This window comes from Morus notabilis, unplaced genomic scaffold, assembly GCF_000414095.1.
Source record: "Morus notabilis unplaced genomic scaffold, ASM41409v2 Scaffold1008, whole genome shotgun sequence".
In the NCBI taxonomy this organism is placed as follows: Eukaryota; Viridiplantae; Streptophyta; class Magnoliopsida; order Rosales; family Moraceae; genus Morus; species Morus notabilis.
This window is the reverse complement of record NW_010367831.1, coordinates 119,531-140,989: the sequence shown is the minus strand read 5'-3', so window position 1 is coordinate 140,989 and position 21,459 is coordinate 119,531. Positions and strand designations below refer to the sequence as shown.

The 21,459-nt window shown below is 34.4% G+C and overlaps 3 protein-coding genes across 4 annotated transcripts in view; 2 read left to right on the top strand and 1 right to left on the bottom strand.

Annotated features, from left to right (window-relative positions):
- The first annotated feature begins 5,162 nt into the window (after positions 1-5,162).
- Positions 5,163-8,531, top strand: LOC21391778. Its single transcript, XM_010113449.2, has 7 exons — positions 5,163-5,467; positions 5,562-5,642; positions 5,785-5,964; positions 6,611-6,781; positions 7,011-7,223; positions 7,307-7,395; positions 7,600-8,531. Exons 1-7 carry the CDS (start codon positions 5,374-5,376, stop codon positions 8,314-8,316), a joined length of 1,545 nt encoding a protein of 514 aa, XP_010111751.1. The 5' UTR covers positions 5,163-5,373; the 3' UTR covers positions 8,317-8,531.
- A 4,825-nt stretch (positions 8,532-13,356) lies between these two features.
- Positions 13,357-14,532, top strand: LOC21391776. Its single transcript, XM_010113447.2, has one exon. The coding sequence runs from the start codon at positions 13,662-13,664 to the stop codon at positions 14,160-14,162; it is 501 nt and encodes a 166-aa protein (XP_010111749.1). The 5' UTR covers positions 13,357-13,661; the 3' UTR covers positions 14,163-14,532.
- Positions 14,533-20,087: 5,555 nt separating this feature from the next.
- The window catches only part of LOC21391775 (RING-H2 finger protein ATL46), a 2,023-nt gene continuing 651 nt past the window's right edge, over positions 20,088-21,459 (bottom strand). Inside the window, exon 2 of one of the 2 annotated variants that reach the window (XM_024175633.1) lies at positions 20,088-21,453. In XM_024175633.1, coding sequence (XP_024031401.1) covers positions 20,718-21,453 — 736 coding nt within the window. In that variant the 3' untranslated portion in view covers positions 20,088-20,717. The other variant, XM_024175632.1, reaches the window with a different exon arrangement.

Genomic DNA, 21,459 nt, shown 5'->3' with positions numbered 1-21,459 from the left:
TGCGGATCACAGATTTCAAAAAAAACCCCGCAAAAAAGTACTAACTGGCATTTATACCATTAAAGTGGCACAGTAAAAAATGTCTTTTACTAAATCAGTAAAGTAGTTTTAAATGGTAGAAATTCATATTTTGAATGACATAAATGTAAAAGATAGGAAAAAAAGGCTGGTAGTATTAATCAGTAAAGTAGTTTTAAATGGTAGAAATTCATATTTTGAATGACATAAATGTAAAAGACAGGAAAAAAAAAATGGTAGTATTAATAATGTCATTTTAAAAGGAAAAAGAGTATTAACATTGTCATTTGCCACTAAACATTAACATATAAATCCCGTTCATTTCGCTTGTTTAAATCACAATTTAAATTTTTGTTACAGTATTTTTTCTTATAAAAATTTAAATTTAAATTTTTATAATTTTAGTATTTTTTTCATTTAAATTCACTTTTTAATTCAAATTCTCAATTTAAAATGAGCCGAAGAGTCATCTTGGACCAGGGTACAAGACTGATCCAGTTTCATTTGTGCCAAAAGTAATGGGCCGTAGGTACAGAACGGGTCAAAATAAGATTTTGGCCCATGATTGACCTGTTCAAGCATCACATGTTCACCCTCAGGAACTGTTGATCGAGTACTGGAGATGCAACGCAAGCAAGAATTTTTCTTTGGCGCCATCTTTCCAATATTTTTGTCTGTTTCTTTCTTTGCTTCTTTTGGAACTGTTTGTTTGTTTTTGAAGCAAAAATGAAGCGGCATTGTTTGCTTTTGTTTGTATCTTTGGTCAAAAGCCCAAAAAAATAGGGTCGATAATATGGGTCACGATACAACGACACAATTCGAAAACGACACGAATTTTATGAGTTAGAGTTGAGAAAAAAGATGTTCGGGTCAGAATTGGGTCGACCTGAAATTGACACAAAAATATACGGGTCAATTTCGGGTTGGACCCACCTAACCCGAACACGACACGAAACTCGTAAAAAACTAAAAAATACATATATTTTTCAGTACATATTTTAAATTTTATTATGAATTTGTGATATCATGATAGTTATACTCAAAATCTAGTTTCAATGGATGTTATTGTAATTTAGTGTGTTATGAATTTTAAGTTATTTCTAATATGTAAAAAACTAAATAAAAGTATACAATTTTCGTGTCAATTTCGGATTCACGGGTCAATTTCGTGTCACGGGTCATTTTTGAGTCGTGTCGTGTCAACTCATAAAGTGGTCATGTCGTGTTCGTGTTGCGGTTTTTAAAAAATTTCATGTCACGGGTCGTGTTCGGGTTGACTACAAATTTTAAAAAAACGATCAAAACACGACACTTGACATTAATTGACAACCCTACAAAAAAGGGATCGAGTGACATTATCAAAAGTACATACAATTATTAGGGGTGAAAGTCGGCTGGGTAGGGTCGGTTTTTGGGCTTGTTTTGGGCCGGCCCGCAATAATCGGCCTGAGAAAATGCTGGGCCGCAACAGTTAATTAATTTTAGAACCTATATACCATTCGGTTACCTCAGGTCGGCCGGTTTTTGGGCTTGTTTTGGGCCGGCCCGCAATAATCGGCCTGAGAAAATGTTGGGCCGCAACAGTTAATTAATTTTAGAACCTATATACCATTCGGTTACCTCAGGTCGGCCAGATTACTTCGGGTAAACAAACTCCAAATTTTAAGTGCGACATTCTTTACAATGAGGGTTCACAAATATTCAAACAAATCTGCTTGGTCTTCCAAATCCTATATAACAACTTTACCAGCTAATCCTGTGATGTTTAAGGCATAAGATAAAAGTACCTTGGTTTATGAACTCTCACCCTCTCGGAAGAACCATACTTGGCTCCGTGATTTTCCCTCAGCTCACCATAGTAATGAACAGAATCATGAGCTTCTTTAAGAGTGACGATATAAATAGCTGTAATATTCTCTGAATCATCCTGGCACAAAGAGCAAATAAACATCCCAAAGCAAAGCAAATCTACTAAATAAATTCCATAAATGCTCCTCATTTCGGAATTGTACTAAAATCCCAGGAAACAAACAAACACTCCCAAACTGCCAAAAATCTGCTTTTGAGCAAAGCCCCTCAAAAACCCATTTCAGAAAATCAATAAACCAGAGTAAAGAAAACCCCAGATATCCTTTTCTAAACGGTGAACATGGTTGTGAATGGAAAGTGAAGAAAACCCATTAAGCATTCACATTTAAGAAGTGATATGGCCAAGAAAGAAGAGTCTTTTACGGTGAAAAAAGAACGCTTTCGTTCACTTAAGCGTGTTTCTAGAGAGAGAGAGAGGTAGGTGATGTAGGATTTTTTTTTTAAGTGCAGATGGTTATTTGGGCCGGGTAGGGTTAAGCGGGGTAATGGGTTTGGGCCCGCGACCCTACCCGTCCATTGCAGGTTGGGCTAATTTTAAACCAAAAAAAAAACCCATATATTTTCGGGTATGATAAGGTTGGGTAGTCGGGTTTGGGGTGATTTATTTCACCCCTACACACAATACACACTCACCCTATTATTACAACGTTGTGACTCGTGATAAACCAAAAAATAAAATAAAAAATAAAAAAACTTAAGGGCTCAAGGCTAAGAAAAATAACGGGCCTACAGTGCCACAACATAAAAAATAATAATAAAAGATAAGAATAACAAGAAAAGAGAAAAGGGACACAAGTGTTTGGACTTTGAACCGTGAAAAACACATATAAAGCTCCAAACATATAAATATGTGACATAGAAAGGGCTGCAAATCCCATAGCAAATGGTCCAACACACATATAAAATGAGGTTGGCATGCTCAGCAATATTAATGGCTTTGAACACGTGGTGGAAGAGAAGCTTTGATCGTGATCCACACCCGATCACGATTGTTTATAGAAGAAATATAAAATTGGGGCCATTAATAGAACAAAAACGATCTAACCAACTACAAATACGGGTCCAATGCTGCATGAATCATTGGTTGGTTATGATCGAGAAAAAAAAAGGACATTTTTATCGTTGTAATATCGATTTAGAAAAGTATAGGCATTACGTTTTTGTTTTTTACATTTTTCAAGAAAGAAAAAATAAAAATGTTTCTAAAATAGTGTTTGGCATAATAAACAGAAATTAAAACGATTTTTTTGGTTTAGTGTAAAATGAAAGATAAATGAAAAATGACTTTTAGTCGTTTTTCATTTTCTCATCTCTTAGGCAGAGAGAGAAAGAGAGACATTATTGAATTTTTTTACACTAAAAATAATCTCTTGATAAAACTACCAAACGCATTTTTAAAAATAATTTATGTATGAGATTGAAAATATTTTCATTTTCATTTTCATACAAAAAATAAAATCATTTTGAAATAAGTTCCAAACGCGTTCATAGTTTTTCATTAGGAAATTGAACACAAAAGCTACTGTGTTGAACGATTTTAAACAGGTAACAAGGTTTTTAAGTCAGTGGGGTCATGGAAGGATTGTTTTTAAAGAGATTGTGCATCATTAGACAAGAGTTCCAAACTGGGGACCAAATATTCTGATAATGAATGTTTTAGGCTGCGTAATCTAAACGTTGTTGACTAGTGACCTCATAAAACAGTTGAATCCTGTACCATCAGAAACCAAAATACAATTAGGAAAAGAATTAGTTGGACCATTAAAGAGAAGGAAAGAGAGTTTAAGGCCCCGTTCATTTCACCGATTTGAGTTTAGAATTTGAGTTTTGTTACAGTAAAAAGCTCTTAGAAACAGTCACATTTAACTTTTTTGCTACAGTAAAAAGTTCTCACATAAAATTACATCTCAACTCGAATTAAAAATTCGAATCAACGAACTAAACGGACCCTAAAATACCAAGGGAAAAACATTCCCACATGGAAAGAGAGTGAGTGAGTACCAAAGTACCAAGTTTTATATTGTAGTGGCAAGAAATGAGATCTAATCAAGTAACATGTGATGTGACGTAAGATAGAAACAAAGAAACAAAAAGAAAACGTAAGACAATGAGTTGAACAATATAAAATTTAAAGAAGGCAAAAGTTACTCGTCTTGATGCTTGTGAAGAAAAAGGTAGTATTACCCGTATAAGAAAAGCTAAAAAAAAAAAGAATTGCAAAATTTTGGTTAATTCTAGATATACTAACATTGAATCAAGTTATTTTACTATAATATTTTCTCTTATATAAATTTAAATTTATTTTTTTATTATAATATTTTTTTCTCACGTACACAACTTAAATTATGATTTGAATTGTGTAAATAAACACAGCTAAAATTATAAGCATTATGTGGGTATTCTTTATTGAGTAATGTTAGAATCTCAGCCAAAAAAAAAGTTAGAATCTCAAATTATTTATCAAATCTATTTTACTAAATAAATAAATCGTTAATCTTTTACGAGTAAAGTACAAATTTTTAAAAATTTACTTACCAATCAAAAAACAACAATGCACTCACATCATTTGGCATAAAATATTTAATCAATAATTTAAAACTGTTTTTATCTCTATTAATAACGCACCTGTTCATTGATTATTATATTATAAAATAAAACATATTTATATACACCACAAAAGATGTAGAAATCTAACAATTCATAATTACTGACTATTAATAAGGTATCCTATTAAAAATTTGTTCATTCCATTTGAAGTTTAAGCAAAATAAGATGGAGCGTTCTACCTATTCATTGATAGTGCATGTTTTTAAATATTAGATATAATTAAGATAAATAAAACTCAATATAAATTAACGGTGTTAAATTTAAACCCCACCACCAATAAAATATTTTCTGATACTAAATAAATTTTGTTTGATTCATAAGTGTGGTTAATAAATTTAAATGAAATATGTAATGTGAAATTTAAATTTTGAGAGAGAAAATATTGTGGCAAAAAAATTTAAAAAGTTCTAGAAATAAAATTCTCTAAATAAGACTGTTTTAAAAAAAAAATGATTATGTTTATTTTTTTGCCAAAGCATAGAGGTCGCCCCAATTGCCAAGAAAGTAACATTCGAAATCAGATTTGCCAAAGTTAAACTCATCTTGATTAAGACAAAATTTAGTAGCAAAAGAAGAAAGTATAGGATTCTCTCTTGCCACCATTTCTAAGTTCTAATACACCTCTCTCTCTCTCTCTCTCTCACCTTTACTTTCTTTCTCTGCAACAAAAGCTCTATTCCTCTCACTAGTCACTACACAATCTTCTCACTCACTCACTCACTCTTTTACTTGACCGACACGTAGAAAAAGCTGCTCGACATTGTCTGTGGGGTCGCCTACTTAACTGGGTTTCCTTCAAATTCCGTGCTTCGAATCTTTCGTTTGAGCAATTTTCTGCTCTCTAACCTAATGTATCTCCTTCCGTGAAGAGAACCAACAATGGTGGTGCGGAGTTGGATTGCTTTGCTTCTTCTCATTCTCGTGCTTCTCTCTGCTCCAAATGCTTCTTCGGCTGCTGCCACGCCTCCTGTGAGTAAGTACAACCGAGATCATGCATTTCTCTCCTAAGTTTGCATTTTGATCCGCAAATTTCCTCATTTGATTAACTGGGTTCGTCTAAAATGCAGAAATTGTTAGTGGGGTTGTTTCAAATGTGGTCTCGGCTATAGTTAAGTGGCTCTGGTCGCTGAAATCTACCACCCAAACTGGTATTTTTATAGATCTTCCTCTACTTACTTTAACCCTTTTCCATTTCATGTGTATCAAGTTCATCTTTTGGTCTCTTTATTATGTGGAAATGAGGTTGATGAAGTTTTTTTTTTTTTTTTTTAATGGTTCAAAAATTTACAGCAATTTCTTCTAGCCGTTCCATGATGAAATTTGAGAGTGGGTATACGGTGGAAACAGTTTTTGATGGAAGTAAGCTGGGAATAGAACCTTACTCAGTTGAAGTGTCCCCAACTGGGCAGCTTTTGGTTTTGGATTCTGAGAACAGTAACATCTACAAGGTCTCAACGCCTTTGTCTCGATGTAAGCTAGTTGTTCTTCTGGATAATTCCAGTCCTTGATTATAGAAACTTGCTTTTGGGGATAAACATTGTTCAAGGAATCAGCTTTGTGTTTAAGACTAGTCTTGATTCCTTGCTTTTCTTGTTAAGCTCTTGCTTCAAAAATTTTAAATTAAAAAAAAAAAAAAAAAAAAAAAAAGGTGTACAAGTAGCTTTTGTTTAGTTGAAGACACCACTTTTTGAAGTACAACATTTGCCTTTTTGTTGAGTTTCTAACTTTATGCTTCTTTTTCTTTTTCTTCTAAATTCTTGAAGAGAGAGATTTTCTAATAACCAGTTGGAACTTGGACTTATCATTTACTTCTTTTATAGCTCTTTATTTTTCTTTATCCGGACTTAGATGTACTTCAACGTGGGAAACTTCATTTGATATCTTAAAAAGAAAATATAAGAAACTTAGGCCTATTATTTTAACTTTTTATGTTTTTTTTTACTAAAATCAGTTAGTTTGTCATTAAATTTGAGTTTTTATTTGATAGGAAAATGGAATAACTTAGCTTATCTCTATTCACTTGTCTAGTTTCCTGATATAATTCTTTGTGTTCATTAGAACTATATCTCTAGAATCTTCCGTTGCCCTCATGCTGAGCAAAATCAATGTCTTACAGATAGCAGGCCTAGACTAGTTGCTGGATCACCTGAAGGGTACACCGGACACGTCGATGGTAAGCCTAGAGAAGCAAGAATGAATCATCCAAAAGGGATGACAGCGGATGACAGAGGAAATATTTACGTTGCTGACACGATGAACATGGCTATCAGGAAGATAACTGATGCAGGTAAATCTGTAATCCTGTACACATTTCTGTTCCAATCTTTATGTTAAGTTGTAATATTGGAAAACAAAAAAAGAAAAATTACACGACCAGTTAACTTTTTGGATGACAATTTGGGTTGTGTTCCACCAGATTTTGCTTTAAATTATCATCAACTAGCCTTCAAAATGAAGTGTTGGGTTTTCGGGTTAGATAATTAAACTAATTTCGAACATAACTCTTCTTTCTGCAGGGGTTTCAACTATTGCTGGTGGAAAATGGGGCCGTGGAGGTGACCATGTTGATGGTCCTAGTGAAGATGCGAAGTTTTCGGATGACTTTGATGTCATTTATCTTGCGAGTAGGTGCTCTCTTTTGGTTATAGACAGGGGAAACCAGGCAATTCGAGAAATCCAACTCAATTACGAAGATTGTTCTTATCAATATGACAGTAGTTTTCACTTAGGTACGCTAAATAGAAAATCTTCAGTCCAATAAACTCAATTTTATATCATCATGAACATATATAATACACTCCTGTCGTTGCAGGAATAGCAATGCTAGTTGCAGCTGCATTCTTCGGTTACATGTTGGCACTGCTTCAGCGTCGGGTGCGAGCAATGTTTTCTTCGGAAGACGTAAGTTACCTATCTCAGGTTCCCAATAGAAATTCCCAACATTATCCAAATTCAAGAACTAAGATATATTTTTCTCAGAAGGTACTAAATTTTGATCCACACGAATTGAGAGAAATTCAAATTCTTCTCTACGTTTTGGTATTCTTCTCTATGTTTTGGTTTCTTTGTCTCTTAATGGTTTGACTGCCTATTTCTATTTTTCAGGATGTAAGAGCTCCTATGAAGACGGGCATGCCAATGGCACCATATCAGAAGCTTTCTAAATCTGTAGGGCCCTCATTAATTCCAACCGAAGACGAAACCGATAGACAAGAAGAGGGATTCTTTGGTTCACTTGGGAGGCTTTTCGTCAACACTGGATCATCTGTGGCTGAAATCTTTGGGGGGGTGTTTACGGGATTTAGAAGGAAACCCCGGCATTATCAACTTCAGCAGCAGTATCACCAAGCAAACAAATACTCTAATGCATGGCCCATGCAAGAAAGCTTTGTAATTCCAGATGAATATGAGCCTCCTCCATCACTAGACACGAGAACCCCGACACCAAAGAGAAGCTATCCATTCATGAGCAAAGAACTGGAAAAGAGCCACCATGTTAAGCAGAGCCGGGCTTATTGTAGCGGATGGGATGGCGAATATGTGCATCAACAGCAACAGCATCAGATGCAACAGCAGCAGCAGCAGCAACAGCAGCAGCAGCAGCAGCAGCATCACCACAGGCATTACTCAGCAAGCCCAAAGACTTACTATGAGAAAAGTTGTGAGACGAACGAGATTGTGTTTGGGGCGGTTCAAGAGCAGGATGGTCGGCGCGAAGCGGTAGTTATAAAGGCGGTAGACTATGGAGATCCTCTTCATAACCACCACAACATTCGACCTCGACTTAACTACATGGGCTATTCCCAATCCCATGGCCATTGATCTTTCATTGAGGAAGTGGACGTAGGAGTTGGGCCTTCTACTGCTTCTTGTATTTCCTCTTTTCTTTTTTCTTAGGGAATTTGTTTGTTCTACAAAGTTTTTCCCTCCACAGAGGGAAATGTAAGAAAGTACATATTGAGCTGGAATGTATTTTCTATATTTAGAAATCAAGAGAAACAATTTAGTACTCAGATGACCACCAATCTAATCGTTTGGTAGGGATGTCTTTTTTTCTTCTCATCCAGGATATCCTCTAGTTCAAATCTAGACAGTCAAATATAGAAGGTTCTCGCCTAGCCAATGGGCCATGTAGCGTTGGACACATGATTAGAATTAAATTAAGTTAGGTTCTTTTCATTCTAATTGTAAATCGATCAAGACTTTTTCTATAGATGATGGAGATGGAGGTCGGGATGGTTTTAGTGATCTTTTTTTTTTATCAGCAACTGGACAAAAAAAATATGTCTTGGTACTCAAAACGTTTACCAAATTTTAACAAAACTTGTATATTTTTTAGATCGACCGTTTAGGAGGAGAAAAACGCTTAATGGGTCAATAAATCTTATCTTATAAAACTTACAAAAGTATCAATCTTGAGAGGCAAATTCCAACTCTAGAGAACTGTTCCCAAAGAGATATTGAGTTGGAATTCGTAAAGCATGAATAGCGGAGAAAGTACGCCTCCATAGCTGTATATAAGATAGAATTCCCAAGTCTGTTTGCAGGCTCGACAGATGATTCCGGTTACCAACGTGCCCATTACATGCATGATTTCCGCCATCTCATCTGCTTATCCGTTGAATTCCTATCAGATTACAAAATCCTCTTGCCCAAAAATCAATATTGGTCCTTGATCCTGCATATTATCTCATTTGGCACGACCACCTAAAAAGGCATGTTTTTATCATTTGGCTTCCCAAATTGAAGCACGCACTTTTGGACTGATAGCCGAGAAATATGCTAGAATAATTATCCAATAAAGTGAAATAAGTAAAATGATTTTTTTTATTTTTTTATGAAGAATGATCACTTAATCATTCTTTGTAAAAAGTCGTCATTTTACAAATAAAAATTTTTAAAAAGTTATTTTACTAATAAAACTTTTCTATTGAGTTATTTTTACAAAGACCTCCTGATAGCCTGATAATGATGTTTAATTTAGTCTTTTTTTTTTTTTTTTAGTTTCCCTAAAAGATTCTTTTTCTCCTTTTTAATTGCTCATCTTAAATTTAGACTTACCCACTATCGAGAAATTGTTAAAATGATAATCTTAAAAAGAATGACTAAGCTTGACGAATCAAGATTTGCTGTCTCATTTATGTGTATCTTATTTTTAAAAAAATTAAATTTTAACACATCATACTGAACGTGAAAAAAATATGTAAACTCGACATAACGTAATTAAGATATCGACAATCGTCAATCCAAACACAATATTAAACCGTGTTTTTTTTTTTTTTTCGTATCCTACTGAATGATTCTCATTTAGTGCGGCATTCATGCACAAGTTTTTCATGCTGCTACAGCTTTTGTAGAAACAAAAATATGGACAGACAAAATAACGAAAGCATTGAAACTTCTGTGATGCAATTTAGGAATTCTTGTACAATAAACAACCCATCAAAATATTTCACCTGTATTTGTATCCTATACAAGGATTGAAATCCTCCCTTTATAACAGAGGTGTTATTTTCTAGACTTAAAACTTCATATGACAAGTTTCCTCTGTAATTCAAAGCCGACTAAAAACAACTTGGGCCAACTAATGGCCTGTCCCATGAGGACTTGGGCCAGAGGATTTCATTCCCCAAAGACCCAGAACGTCCACAAAGTAGTGAGAAGCGGCGTGGTCCTGACCACAAACTTGAACATCACATAGTGGGCGAGCTTGAACGACAGAGAAAAGCAAAACGACACTCAAAAGAAGGGCCATCATAAGCAAACCGTGGGATTTGATTTCTCTGGCCATGACTGCGGTAAGTATAACTATGTGTTAACTGAGACTGAACAATAAAATGCTTTTGAGTTGATGAAGAATACGTTAGATTGGCTTGGGTATTTATAGCAAAAGATTTCTTGGTTATTATGAAAATGCCGTTTCTCTCACGTTTAAGATTTTTTTTTTTTTTTTTTATGGGAACTAACTAGTTAGGAAGCAGGCAAGAAATTCATGTCCATGAGAAAGTAAAGTTGAACGTATATTGGAACGATAATCTAGAAGAGAAATTTAGAAGAAGGAGATAGCTAGATCTTGACAAATTTGAATTTAGAAAATTTTAGTCTAAGATATTCGTTGATGATAATTTTTTTTTCCTCTTTGCTTGCGTCAAGTGTAAAGAAATTTTAGGAACGCTTCATTTTTGTCTGCTTGCTACGTGAAAGTCTACAATCTTAGTACGTTTACATGTTGAGTTTGTTTGGACTTTTGTAGAATCTATCCAATACTAAAAAAAAAAGTACAGTATAGTATAGTTTTTTTTTTTTTTTTTCAATTTTTTGTTTTAATTGGTGTCAACATGTTGACAATTTATGCTAGTGGAAGAGGAGCAAAAAATTAGGGTGACTTATTTTGGTCAAAAATGAACTTTTCAATTCCTCGTTTCTTTGTAGAAAATTGATTTTTGGAACTTAAGAGAGGAAAATGTTTTCATTTTGCACGAAGGATCATCTGGATTACAAATAAAAACATTATTGTGATGCAGATTAAAACTATAAGGTATTTATTTAATATTTCTCACACCTATCAAGAGTTATAAAAACTGGATAATGTTAATGTTATTGACATGATTATATCCCATACTGAAATGAAAGTGAATATTCGCCTATGATAATTGCATGCCAGCCAACTAATCTATTTATATTTCAGCGAAAAAGAAAAAAAAATGGAATTAATTGAAATTGAATTAATTTATAATAATTGCAAGCCAACCAACCAAACAACTCGATTTATATTTCAGGAAAACAAAAACAATGGATTTATAATAAATTGGTTGAAAATCGAAGAGGAATACATGGATTATTAAGAGGATAATATTTTGCTCGATTGGTCCCAAAATTGTTCAATAACCATCCTTTTGGTTTCCGAACTTTAATTTAATCAAGTAACTCCTCAAGCTCTTATGCAATTAAAGTCCAATGGCAAACAAAGGCGTAAAATCTCGCGGTTTTCTGCACGTGAGTGTCACGTGAGCGTAGAATCTAGGTTTGTTCAAAATGGAGGGAAGTTAAGATATTGGAGGCTATGGAGTTAGGGTTTTGTGGGAAGTACGTATGTGGGAGAACTGTACGTTGTATGAGAAACTGGTGTGTTTGGAGGGCAATATTACAAGAAGAAAACCCACTTTGATAATGTAGGAGGTAGACCAAGATTTTTCACATTGTGGATCATGAACGACAATCCAAGGTACGAGTTCTATGGGTGCGAAAACTTTGATGTAAGATTGAAACTTTGATGTTGGAAGAAGACGATTGTAATTGTTGTTATGTATCTCATCGTATTAATGTAGCTGTCTACACAATTGCACAATTCACTTTAAATACTTTGATGTGTTCTCGTTACAAGAAGTATCTAAGACCTCGTTCATTTCACCGATTCAAGTTTTACTACAGTAAAAAATTATCAGAAACAGTCACATCTAACTTTTTTACTACAGTAGAAAACTCTCACATAAAATCACATCTCAACTCAAATTAAAAACTTAAATCAACGAACTAAACGGACCATAAATGTATCTCTTCAACTGTAAGTGCCAGTTTGATTTTCATCCATTAATAGTTAATACAAGTTCATTTCCACTAAAAATATATATATATTTTTTCTATGTTTTTTTTTTTTGGAATTTTTTTGAAGAGTGGGTTAATAGTGTTCTACAGCATCACCAAGACTGTAGCTGCAGTTATTTTGATTGAAAAGACCACAAGATGTATAGCAGGATTAAAAATGTTTGAAGGGTTAATTGTCCAAATCAAAAACGGAAGGATGAAAGTAACGATCATTACCAATCGAGTAAATATACCACCACCGACAATTAGGAGACGTTTAGTTCATGAATTAAAATCATGAGATTAGAATTATTTTCGATTTATGTGTATTTTTTATGAGAGAAAATACTATAACAAATCATGAACTATAATTCAAATCGAGGTACAAATCTCCCAACTAAACAACCCCTTATATCCACGCCAATATGCCTAACCCAAGCTTACGAAAAGTCAACAAAGCCTTCAATGAGATGTGTGAAAGAGTAAGCATCTTATCCAAACACTGAATTTAAATGTGCCACTGGAACATGAGAACAAAAAAAGATTTCATATTTAAGAAAAAACTAAAATATTTGTAAATTAAATATATATTTTTTGAAATAATATTATCAATTATAATACAATTTCTTATTTTGAGGCGAGAAACCTAAAAGAAAAAAAAATCGTGGTCGAAAAGGTTATAGTAACAAATGCTCGAACGATCTTCATGAACAAAATAGTACTTGTACCCGAAATCAACTAAGGTGGGTAGGTAGAGAATGCCTAGAGACGCGAGATAACTCTCTCTAAGGAACTCCATAATACATCCACTTTGTGTGTTGTGTGTGAGTGACTGGGTGTTTTTTTAAAAAATAAATAAATAAATAAATAATCTGTACCCCATTGCAGCATTGCTAATTTGCTTTCTAGGAATGTTATTAAAAAAAAAAAAAAATGTTTCTAGGAACAATTTATTTAACCTCAAATCTAAGCGAGTACCATTATTGAACGAAAATGAAAGCAAACTAAGAGGTTGTTTGATTGGGAGATTCGTTTCTTAATTTAAATTATAATTCGTGGTTCATTACAATATTTTTTCTCATTAAAAATACACATAAATTAAAAATAATTTTAATCACATTATTCTAATCTATAAATCAAACGGTTATATTTAACGCATATAATTCAGATCAAAAGAAACAAATAAAGTGTTAGACCACTGTGGAATCACAACAAACTTCCTTTAGAAAATAGTTTAAAAAGTATTATTGAGCACTGAAATAAATGAGCTGGGTCTTACAAGGCAAAACACAATAAATAAAGGTCCACGTCACCGACATCTGGCTAAAACGGCATTTTCTGGTAATTTTTAGTTCACGCACAGCGAGGTTTCCGTTACATTGAAAAACTCCTCCATTTCCAACATCTGTTGATCATCTCATCACATCACAAAGAGAGAGAAAAAAAAAAAAAAAAACCTTTAGAAACCTCTCGAGAGAATTAGGACAAACGATTTTGCAGAAAGAGAACAAGAAAGAAAGAAAAGAAATCTTTTTTCTCCTCTTTCTTCTTCTTCTTCTATTTCTTGCAAATCCCTAATTTCGATGGCGGCGGAGATATCATCATCGATATCGCATTCGCCGCGAGAGATTAATATGAACTTAAATGACGACGTTCAGGAGATGATGTTAGCCAAGAGAGGTTGCTGCTTGTGGATCCCTTGCTTCGGGAGGCCAGACCGGTCGCCGGCCGCGGGATCGATCTGGTGGCAGCGGATGCGGCCGGCGGAGAACGACGATCCGTGGTGGAGCCGGGGGTGGAAGAAGGTACGGGAGTGGTCGGAGATCGTCGCCGGTCCGAAGTGGAAGACGTTCATCCGACGGTTCAACAGGAACCACCGCGGGTTCGGGTACAAGGAGGGCGGGAAGTTCCGCTACGACGAGCTCAGCTATTCGCTCAACTTCGACGAAGGGCCGGGACAGAGCGGCGCCGACGACGTCAACTTCGTCCGCCGAGACTTCTCCAGCCGATACGCGTCGGTGCCGGCGTCGGCGAAGCCATTGATGGATTTCGGGAGAGAAGGCCAAGGGCCGTCATTCGCGTGAGTGTCACGTGATCTGGCTGTGGCTGTCGGAGTTGTTTTTGTTCGTTTTTCTTTTTTTTTTTTTGGCCGGCTCGGCGTGGAGTGGCAGTGGCGAGTTTTGCGGAGAGTGATCGTTGCGCTATGGGCGGCGGCCGTTGACCTTTTTGTCTGCTGACGTGGAAGGATGGTTGGTTGGTCGGACCACTCAGGAATTTTTTTTTTTACTTTTTTTTTTCATTTTATTGGAATTTATAATTGTTTTACTTCTTTTGTCCGGTGGATGAAAGTAAAAGGGAAAAGAAATTAGAGATTGAACATTGTTGTTGTGTAATAATGTATAGGAGGTCTTGTCTAAACGACATTAGAAATTAAAAGATTTGGGAATTGATTGTTTCAAGTGAAAATTTTCATGGGACTGCTTTTTTTTTTTTTTTTTCCTGATTTTCTCATACGATGATAATCTTCTGATCATCTCTTCAAAGCTTTCTTCGCGGTTTTTAGCTCTTCTTTTGGAACTATACATATTTTTCTTTGAAAAATGCTAGTTATTGCTCTTACAGAGATTGATATATAAGGTTTTGTCAAACTTTTGTGTTGTCATTAGTGCCAAGCCAAGATGATGGTGGAAAGAATGAAAAATGTTTAAGGGCACCGTCATTAATAGTAAGTTTGTGTTTGGTATGAGGATTCGTGTCGTGGTTCGAATCATAGTTCGTGGTTCGTTACCGTATTTTTCTCACAAAAAATACACGTAAACCGAGAATAATTCTGAACTTGTGAACCAAACGTCTACTAAGTGAACTTCCTTGTGGATCCCACGAGACTCTCATAAGAGGATAATATTTAACATCATTAGTGTCCTATAACATTGTTTAGGAAGGACTTGTGGTAGCAAAGAAAGAGTAGACAAGCACCAAGGTCACTAAGGAGTAATGAGCAAGAAGCATGAAAATGGGCATTTTGGTTCCCATACAGGCGAAATTCAACAAAGGCCCGCTTCTTCAAGTCCACGGATTTATTGATTTATGTCCAATCTCTACTTTGTTTTGGTCATCTATCACCGCTAATCATTCATTAAAGATGCTTTTTATTTTTAAAGAAGAATTTTGAGCTTTTTATTTTTATTTTTTATTTTTAAAAGAGCATACAAGGAGCAGTTCATTTTCCTTAGTCGATATCTACTCTGATATTAAGCATAAAAAAAAATAAAAAGAAGGAAAAGCAGCATTAGCAAGAACTCAATAATGGTTCATATAAAGCTAGCTGACTCCATCCTTAAGCAGGCCAAGATTTTGAAGTTCTTTGACAGTTGGAAACTGATTAATTTAGCTTGAAATCACCCAAACTATAATAAAGTTCATACGTGTCAAATTAGGCCCCGTTCACTTCGCTGATTCGAGTTTAGAATTCGAGTTGAGATGTGATTTTATATGAGAACTTTTTACTGTAATAAAAAAGTTAGATGTGATTGTTTGTGAGAGCTTTTTACTGTAGAAAAACTCGAATTCTAAACTCAAATCAGCGAAATGAACGGGTCTTACTTTACTTTAATTGAAGAGCTGGGCCACGAAAAATCTATATGATTCTCACTCTCTCTCTCTCTTTTTATTTTTGAACTGAAAGCAGCTTTTTCTTTTCATTTTGGTTTGTCTCTTTTTGGATGAGATTCTGATTGATTTCGGCTCAAGAGGTCTCTTTCATTTTGGGATGAAAACTGGGCTAAAGCCTGCCCCATGTTGCCAACTGGGTTGGGCCTAGACTATAACAGAGTACCAGCCAACTACCGAAAACATACTTTCCTGCAAAATCGTGACGGATGTTCTACAAGGGAGATTATTTTCGAGGACAAAATTAGAAAATATGTCCTTTAATCGATTTCTTTAATTTTCTGACATATTCTCAGAATTCTGTCAATTTTAAGTTATTAATTTAGGACCGGTAATATGGGTCACGACACGACAACACGACTCGAAAGCGACACGAATTTCACGGGTTAAGGTTGAGAAAAAAGAGGTTCAGATCAGAATTAGGTCGACCTGAAATTGACACGAAAAACACGGATCAATTTTGGGTTGGACCCGCCGAACCCGAACACGATACAAAACTTGTAAAAAACTAAAAAATACATATATTTTTCATTACATATGTTTGATTTTATAATTAACTTGTTATATCATGATAGTTATACTCAAAATCTTATACTATTATTTGCTTAATTTCAATAGATGTTATTGTATTTTAGTGTGTTATGAATTTTTCGTTATTTCTAATATGTAAAAAACCAAATAAAAGTATACAATTTTCGTGTCAATTTTGAGTTCAAGAGTCAATTTTGTGTCACAGGTCATTTTCGTGTCGTGCTAACCCGTAAAGTGATCGTGTTGCGGTTTTTTAAAAATTTTGTGTCACAGATCGTGTTTGGGTTGACTGTAAATTAAAAAAATAATAATTAAAACACGATACGAACACAATACGTGACACGAATTACCATCTCTAAATTATTATCATACAAAGAGAGAAAGTGTCTTAAAAAATATAAAATACAGAAAGGTAGTAATTTTATTGCTTTTGAAAAAGTACACAAATCTTTATCCTTCCTAACGTGAGTATTCGTTAATCGTTAGATTTCCCCCAATTTTAGTTTGCAAGGGACAAAAGTGCCTTATCCTATTTTTTTTATTTTTTATTTTTGAATTCACATCAGGAGGAACGTGGAGCCCTAAACTTAAATTTATGATTGACTCGTAAGCGCGTGCTAGTTTTTTTGTTTTTTTGTTTTTTGTTTTGTTTTTTTAAGGGATTTTTAAGAGGACACACATCATTTCTTCTTTCCATGAAATCTCTATTTATTTGGCGCTTTAGCAAAAATAAATAAATAATAAAATAATACAAAAATAAAATTGGCATTTCCTTGGTGGGTTTTGGTAACAGACTGTCTGCCTCATTCACCGACTAACCCACTTTAAAGGATTTTTAAAATCAGACAACAAAGTCAATCCATGCAGAAAAAAGAAAATAAAATAATAAAAGTAAAAGGAACAATAATGCTTGGGAAAATTGCCAAAAAAGTATGCGTCTTGAGTGTATCCCGCCAAACCTCCTTTATTATTTAAGGGATTATTTGTTTAGAGGATTCGTATCCCGATTTGAATCATAATTTGTGATTCGTTATAGTATTTTTTCTCACAAAAAATACACGTAAATAAAAAATGATTCTAAGTCTTATAGCTGTTCGGCAACCTATTTTTTGAGTTAAAAATTTAAAAAAGGTAATTTGAGTTACAATTTTTTTTTAAGTTCATGTTCTTTTAAGTTTAAACTCGAGTTTAGGACTAAAACTCGAGTTCAAGTTTTTCCTTTAACTCAAGTTCAGAAACTCGAATTCAAATTAATGAATAATATTTTTTCTATTATTAAAAATGCTATAATTTTTTCGTTTTAATTATGATTGAGATGATTTTTTTTCTATGCGTTGACAACGAAAAGACGAATAAAACCCCACTCATATACCCTATTAAAATTTTCCATCAGCATTTAGTTTTTATTAAAATACTATCTAAATACAAATTCAAGTTTTGACTCACTTAAACACAACCTAAAAAAGATTTTTATCTCAAACCATAACTCAAATGTACACAACCAAATACAAACTCAAGTTACAACTTTAACTCAAATTATAACTCAAACTCAACTCAAAATTTACACTCAAATCACCTAACTCAAAAAGGGTAAGTAACCATTTTATTTACTACTCAAGTAACCATTTTTTTTTCCTTTAAAGAAGGGAAAAAGATTAGATGAGTAAATCAAATTAATGGAACTTTAAAAGAAGGATCTTATTCTAAATACGCTTCGCCCTTTAGACCAGACTAACCTACAGATTTGTGCATACTCAGAATTTGCTAGATTAAAGTTTACCATTTTAAAATTAAGAAATGTTAATATCATTTTTTCTGTTCATTTTTTAACATATGAACTCCATTATTTGATTTTTCATTAAAATAATAATATATTATATTAATAAAATTCACATATTAAATATTAAATGTTAAAAAATGACGAAAAGGGTGACAAAAAATGACACTAATATTTTTCTTTAAAATTATGGAAGGATTATTATTTTAAGGATAGATTTTTACATGCTCACATGGGAAAGGTAAAGACGAGATCCCACAGCATAAAAAAACTACAGCCCTTGTTTAAATCAAAGGTCACGAGTGTTTGAAAGATTCTCTCACAGGGCTTTCATGGATCCCACCATGACTGCCCAACTGAGCAACCCAAATGATCCATCTGCATAACAACCACAGTACTCACATTATCCCAAAAAGGTTCCCTTAAATATATATATTTCAAATACTTGCCTGTAAGATTTTTCTTAAACCGTCAAGTTCGTATTAGATTCTATAATACTGATGTACTTCTGACCAAGTTTAAGATTCCATTTGAGATAATTTGTGTTCGTATTTTTAAGTAGTAAAAGAAGATAATCATAAGTTAAAAATTTTTAATGAGCATTTAGATAGTGTCTGAAAAAGTATTTTTATATCTAAGAAGAATTTTTGAATCTGTTTAGGTAAATAAATTAAAAATACTAATTATTATAAAAAGTAATATAATAAAAATATATAGATGAGATACTTGTTGTTCATAAAAAAAATACTAAAAATATAAATAAAAAAACTTTTCATAAACACTAAGGCCTCCTTCACTTCACGAATTTAAGTTTTCAATTTGAGCTGAGATGTGACATTTTTTGAGAGTTTTTTACTGTAGTAGAAAAAGTTATATGTGATATTTTCTAAGAGCTTTTTACTGTAGAAATCTAAAACTGAAAACTCGAATCGGTAAAATGAACGAGGCCTAAAGAAATGTCAAGTTCTAAAAATGCTTAAAAAAATTAAAAAAACTTTAAAAAATTATTCATCCAAATAGATTCAAATGTGATTTTTAAACTAGCTAAATTAAAAGCAATTTTTTTTTTAAGTCACTTTAAATGGGCCCTTAACATTTAAAAACATGCACAATTAATGAGGACGCGTAAAAAAGCTCCAATATAAGGAGGGATCAAAAGGCTCAATGCTAAAGGCGAGAAAAGCAAAAGCACTCCTGCCGTGGATCATGGAGATAACTTTAATTCCTTTTACAAATTTTGACCTTTTGACAAGGATAATTGTCTGCTTTTGAAGATCAGGATTTGTAAACCTGAAAGATGAGATCTTTGCTTGAAATCATTGCTGTATACTTGTATAGTTCGTGTTGACTACTGTATATGAATGATGAGATGAGAAACAACGGGCTAAATTCGATTGATTGGAAAAAAAAAAAAAAAAAAAAAAAAAAAGTTTCAGAGTGAGATTGAGAAACTTTAAACATGAATGAAGGGGGGGAAAAAACAAAGAAGACTAACATATTTATTTACGAATCTTTACTAAATGATGGAAAGCTCTTTCGATTACAGGACGTTCCCATGTGCCATCCTTCATTAGGCATGCACTTTGCATTGGTTGTGGACCCTACCAATCAACCGTTGAGATGTTCTGTCTAGTGACCATCATGTTTATCATAGTTCACATCATACAATGTGAAGTAAAAGACTAATGTATTTGGTACCAAGATGTTTGTTTACCACTACATGTACTATTCAAGACTAGAGATACTAAAAAAAAAAATCTTTCAAGAGCTCACTAGAATCACCACAACAGGAATGATATTCAAGACCAGAGATACTAAAAAAAAAAATCTTTCAAGAGCTCACTAGAATCACCACAACAGGAATGATATTCAAGACCAGAGATACTAAAAAAAAAAAAAAATCTTTTGAATAAACACATTCGAAAAGTAATAGAGACCACCAATAGGATAGGGTCCGAGCCTAAGTTAAGAACTTGAGCATACTGAGTTGTAGTGTCAAGCACCACGAGTCCATGTTCAAAACTTGGTCTATTGTGGGTTGTAGTGCGGTGCGAGCATTATGAGCCCTTGTCGGGAGCTCAGCCCACTGTGAGTTATAGTGCCGAGCACCGTTGATGCCTAATGGGCTGCTAAATACATTTGGCTACAAGCATTTTACACCCATGTGGCCGAGAATAGCAAAACCATTTCAATCCACTACAGGCTTTGGACCCCCCTTCTGCCAAAGCCAAGAAGGGTTAAGCGACCATGGAGAAGAGATTGGGATCGACCCACATATGTATTAAGCAACCAATATAATCATAGTGATATTTCTGTGTCATTGTTCACAAAAGACATCATTAAATTTTTCATACAAGAATCCCAAGTTGGGTTAAGCAAGACATGTCTTACTCTTAGACCGGCATTCCCTAAAATTAGAATCTCCCTCTGAGAACAGGATGTGTCCTTCTGGTTTCAACGAGAACAAGATTATGATGTACATAAACAGTAATGCCACAAAAGCAATCATCAGAATTACTGAATTAGCAGCACCACAAAAATTTTTCAACAGGAAAGTGGGGAAAAAAAAACTTGAACCAACCAGCCTGCTTCCAAACTTTGATGATTCAGATTGCTAATCAACCACAAAAACAATAAAGAATGTACCTCTCATAATAGTCAATCATACGCCTTGTGCCTTTTCCATCCATGGCAAGTCCATATTGAGAGAAGAAGGCATACCAATCTGTGCATCCGTTGAAGTCGAAAACTTTCCCTTCTTAGACCATTGCCAGATCTTGGAAACAGAATAGCTCTCACCTCTACTAACACTACTAATCTTCTTTCCCTCCAAATCTCCATCAACATTGGGATTACTATTTCCATTTTCTGGTCCTTTAGTTGGCTTAACTTCGCGGCCTTGTTGATCGTTGCCTAAGGCGACTCGAAGGACTGAATCGCCGAGTACATACTGATAAGACCCCATTGAGAAACATCTTCTTGCATCCAATCTACTGCTACTGGTCTCTCCAACTCCCGAATCGCCTAACTCGCCATTGACCCTTCTGAATTTGCCTAGTCTAACGGGCAAAACTCCCTTATCAACAACAGTTTCTTCGATCTCCATAGTCTTCTGAGATGAAACCAACCCGCCATTGCCCGACCGCGCATCTTCTTCTCGAAAATCATCGAAATCGAAAATCGGGTTTTCAATGGAATACCCGGGCGCAAAGAGGGTTCCTCTACAAAGAGGACATGTCGAATTCGATAAGAGCCAAGTGTCAATGCAACTGATGTGGAAGGCATGGCTGCACGTAGGAAGCAATCTGAGCTTATCCTTTTCGGAGAACTCACAAAGGCAAACAGCACAATCAAAGGGCTCTTTCAACCCCACAATCTCTTTGTACTGGAAAACAGGAAGAGCG

What these genes read in the sequence shown, in the direction of transcription:
- LOC21391778 (XM_010113449.2), top strand. Translation starts at nt 5,374, where the DNA reads ATGGTGGTGCGGAGTTGGATTGCTTTGCTTCTTCTCATTCTCGTGCTT. An exon ending in GAAATCTACCACCCAAACTG is followed by an intron (nt 5,643 to 5,784) that starts GTATTTTTATAG and finishes AAAAATTTACAG; the next exon opens with CAATTTCTTCTAGCCGTTCC. An exon ending in TGACAGTAGTTTTCACTTAG is followed by an intron (nt 7,224 to 7,306) that starts GTACGCTAAATA and finishes CTGTCGTTGCAG; the next exon opens with GAATAGCAATGCTAGTTGCA.
- LOC21391776 (XM_010113447.2), top strand. Translation starts at nt 13,662, where the DNA reads ATGGCGGCGGAGATATCATCATCGATATCGCATTCGCCGCGAGAGATT.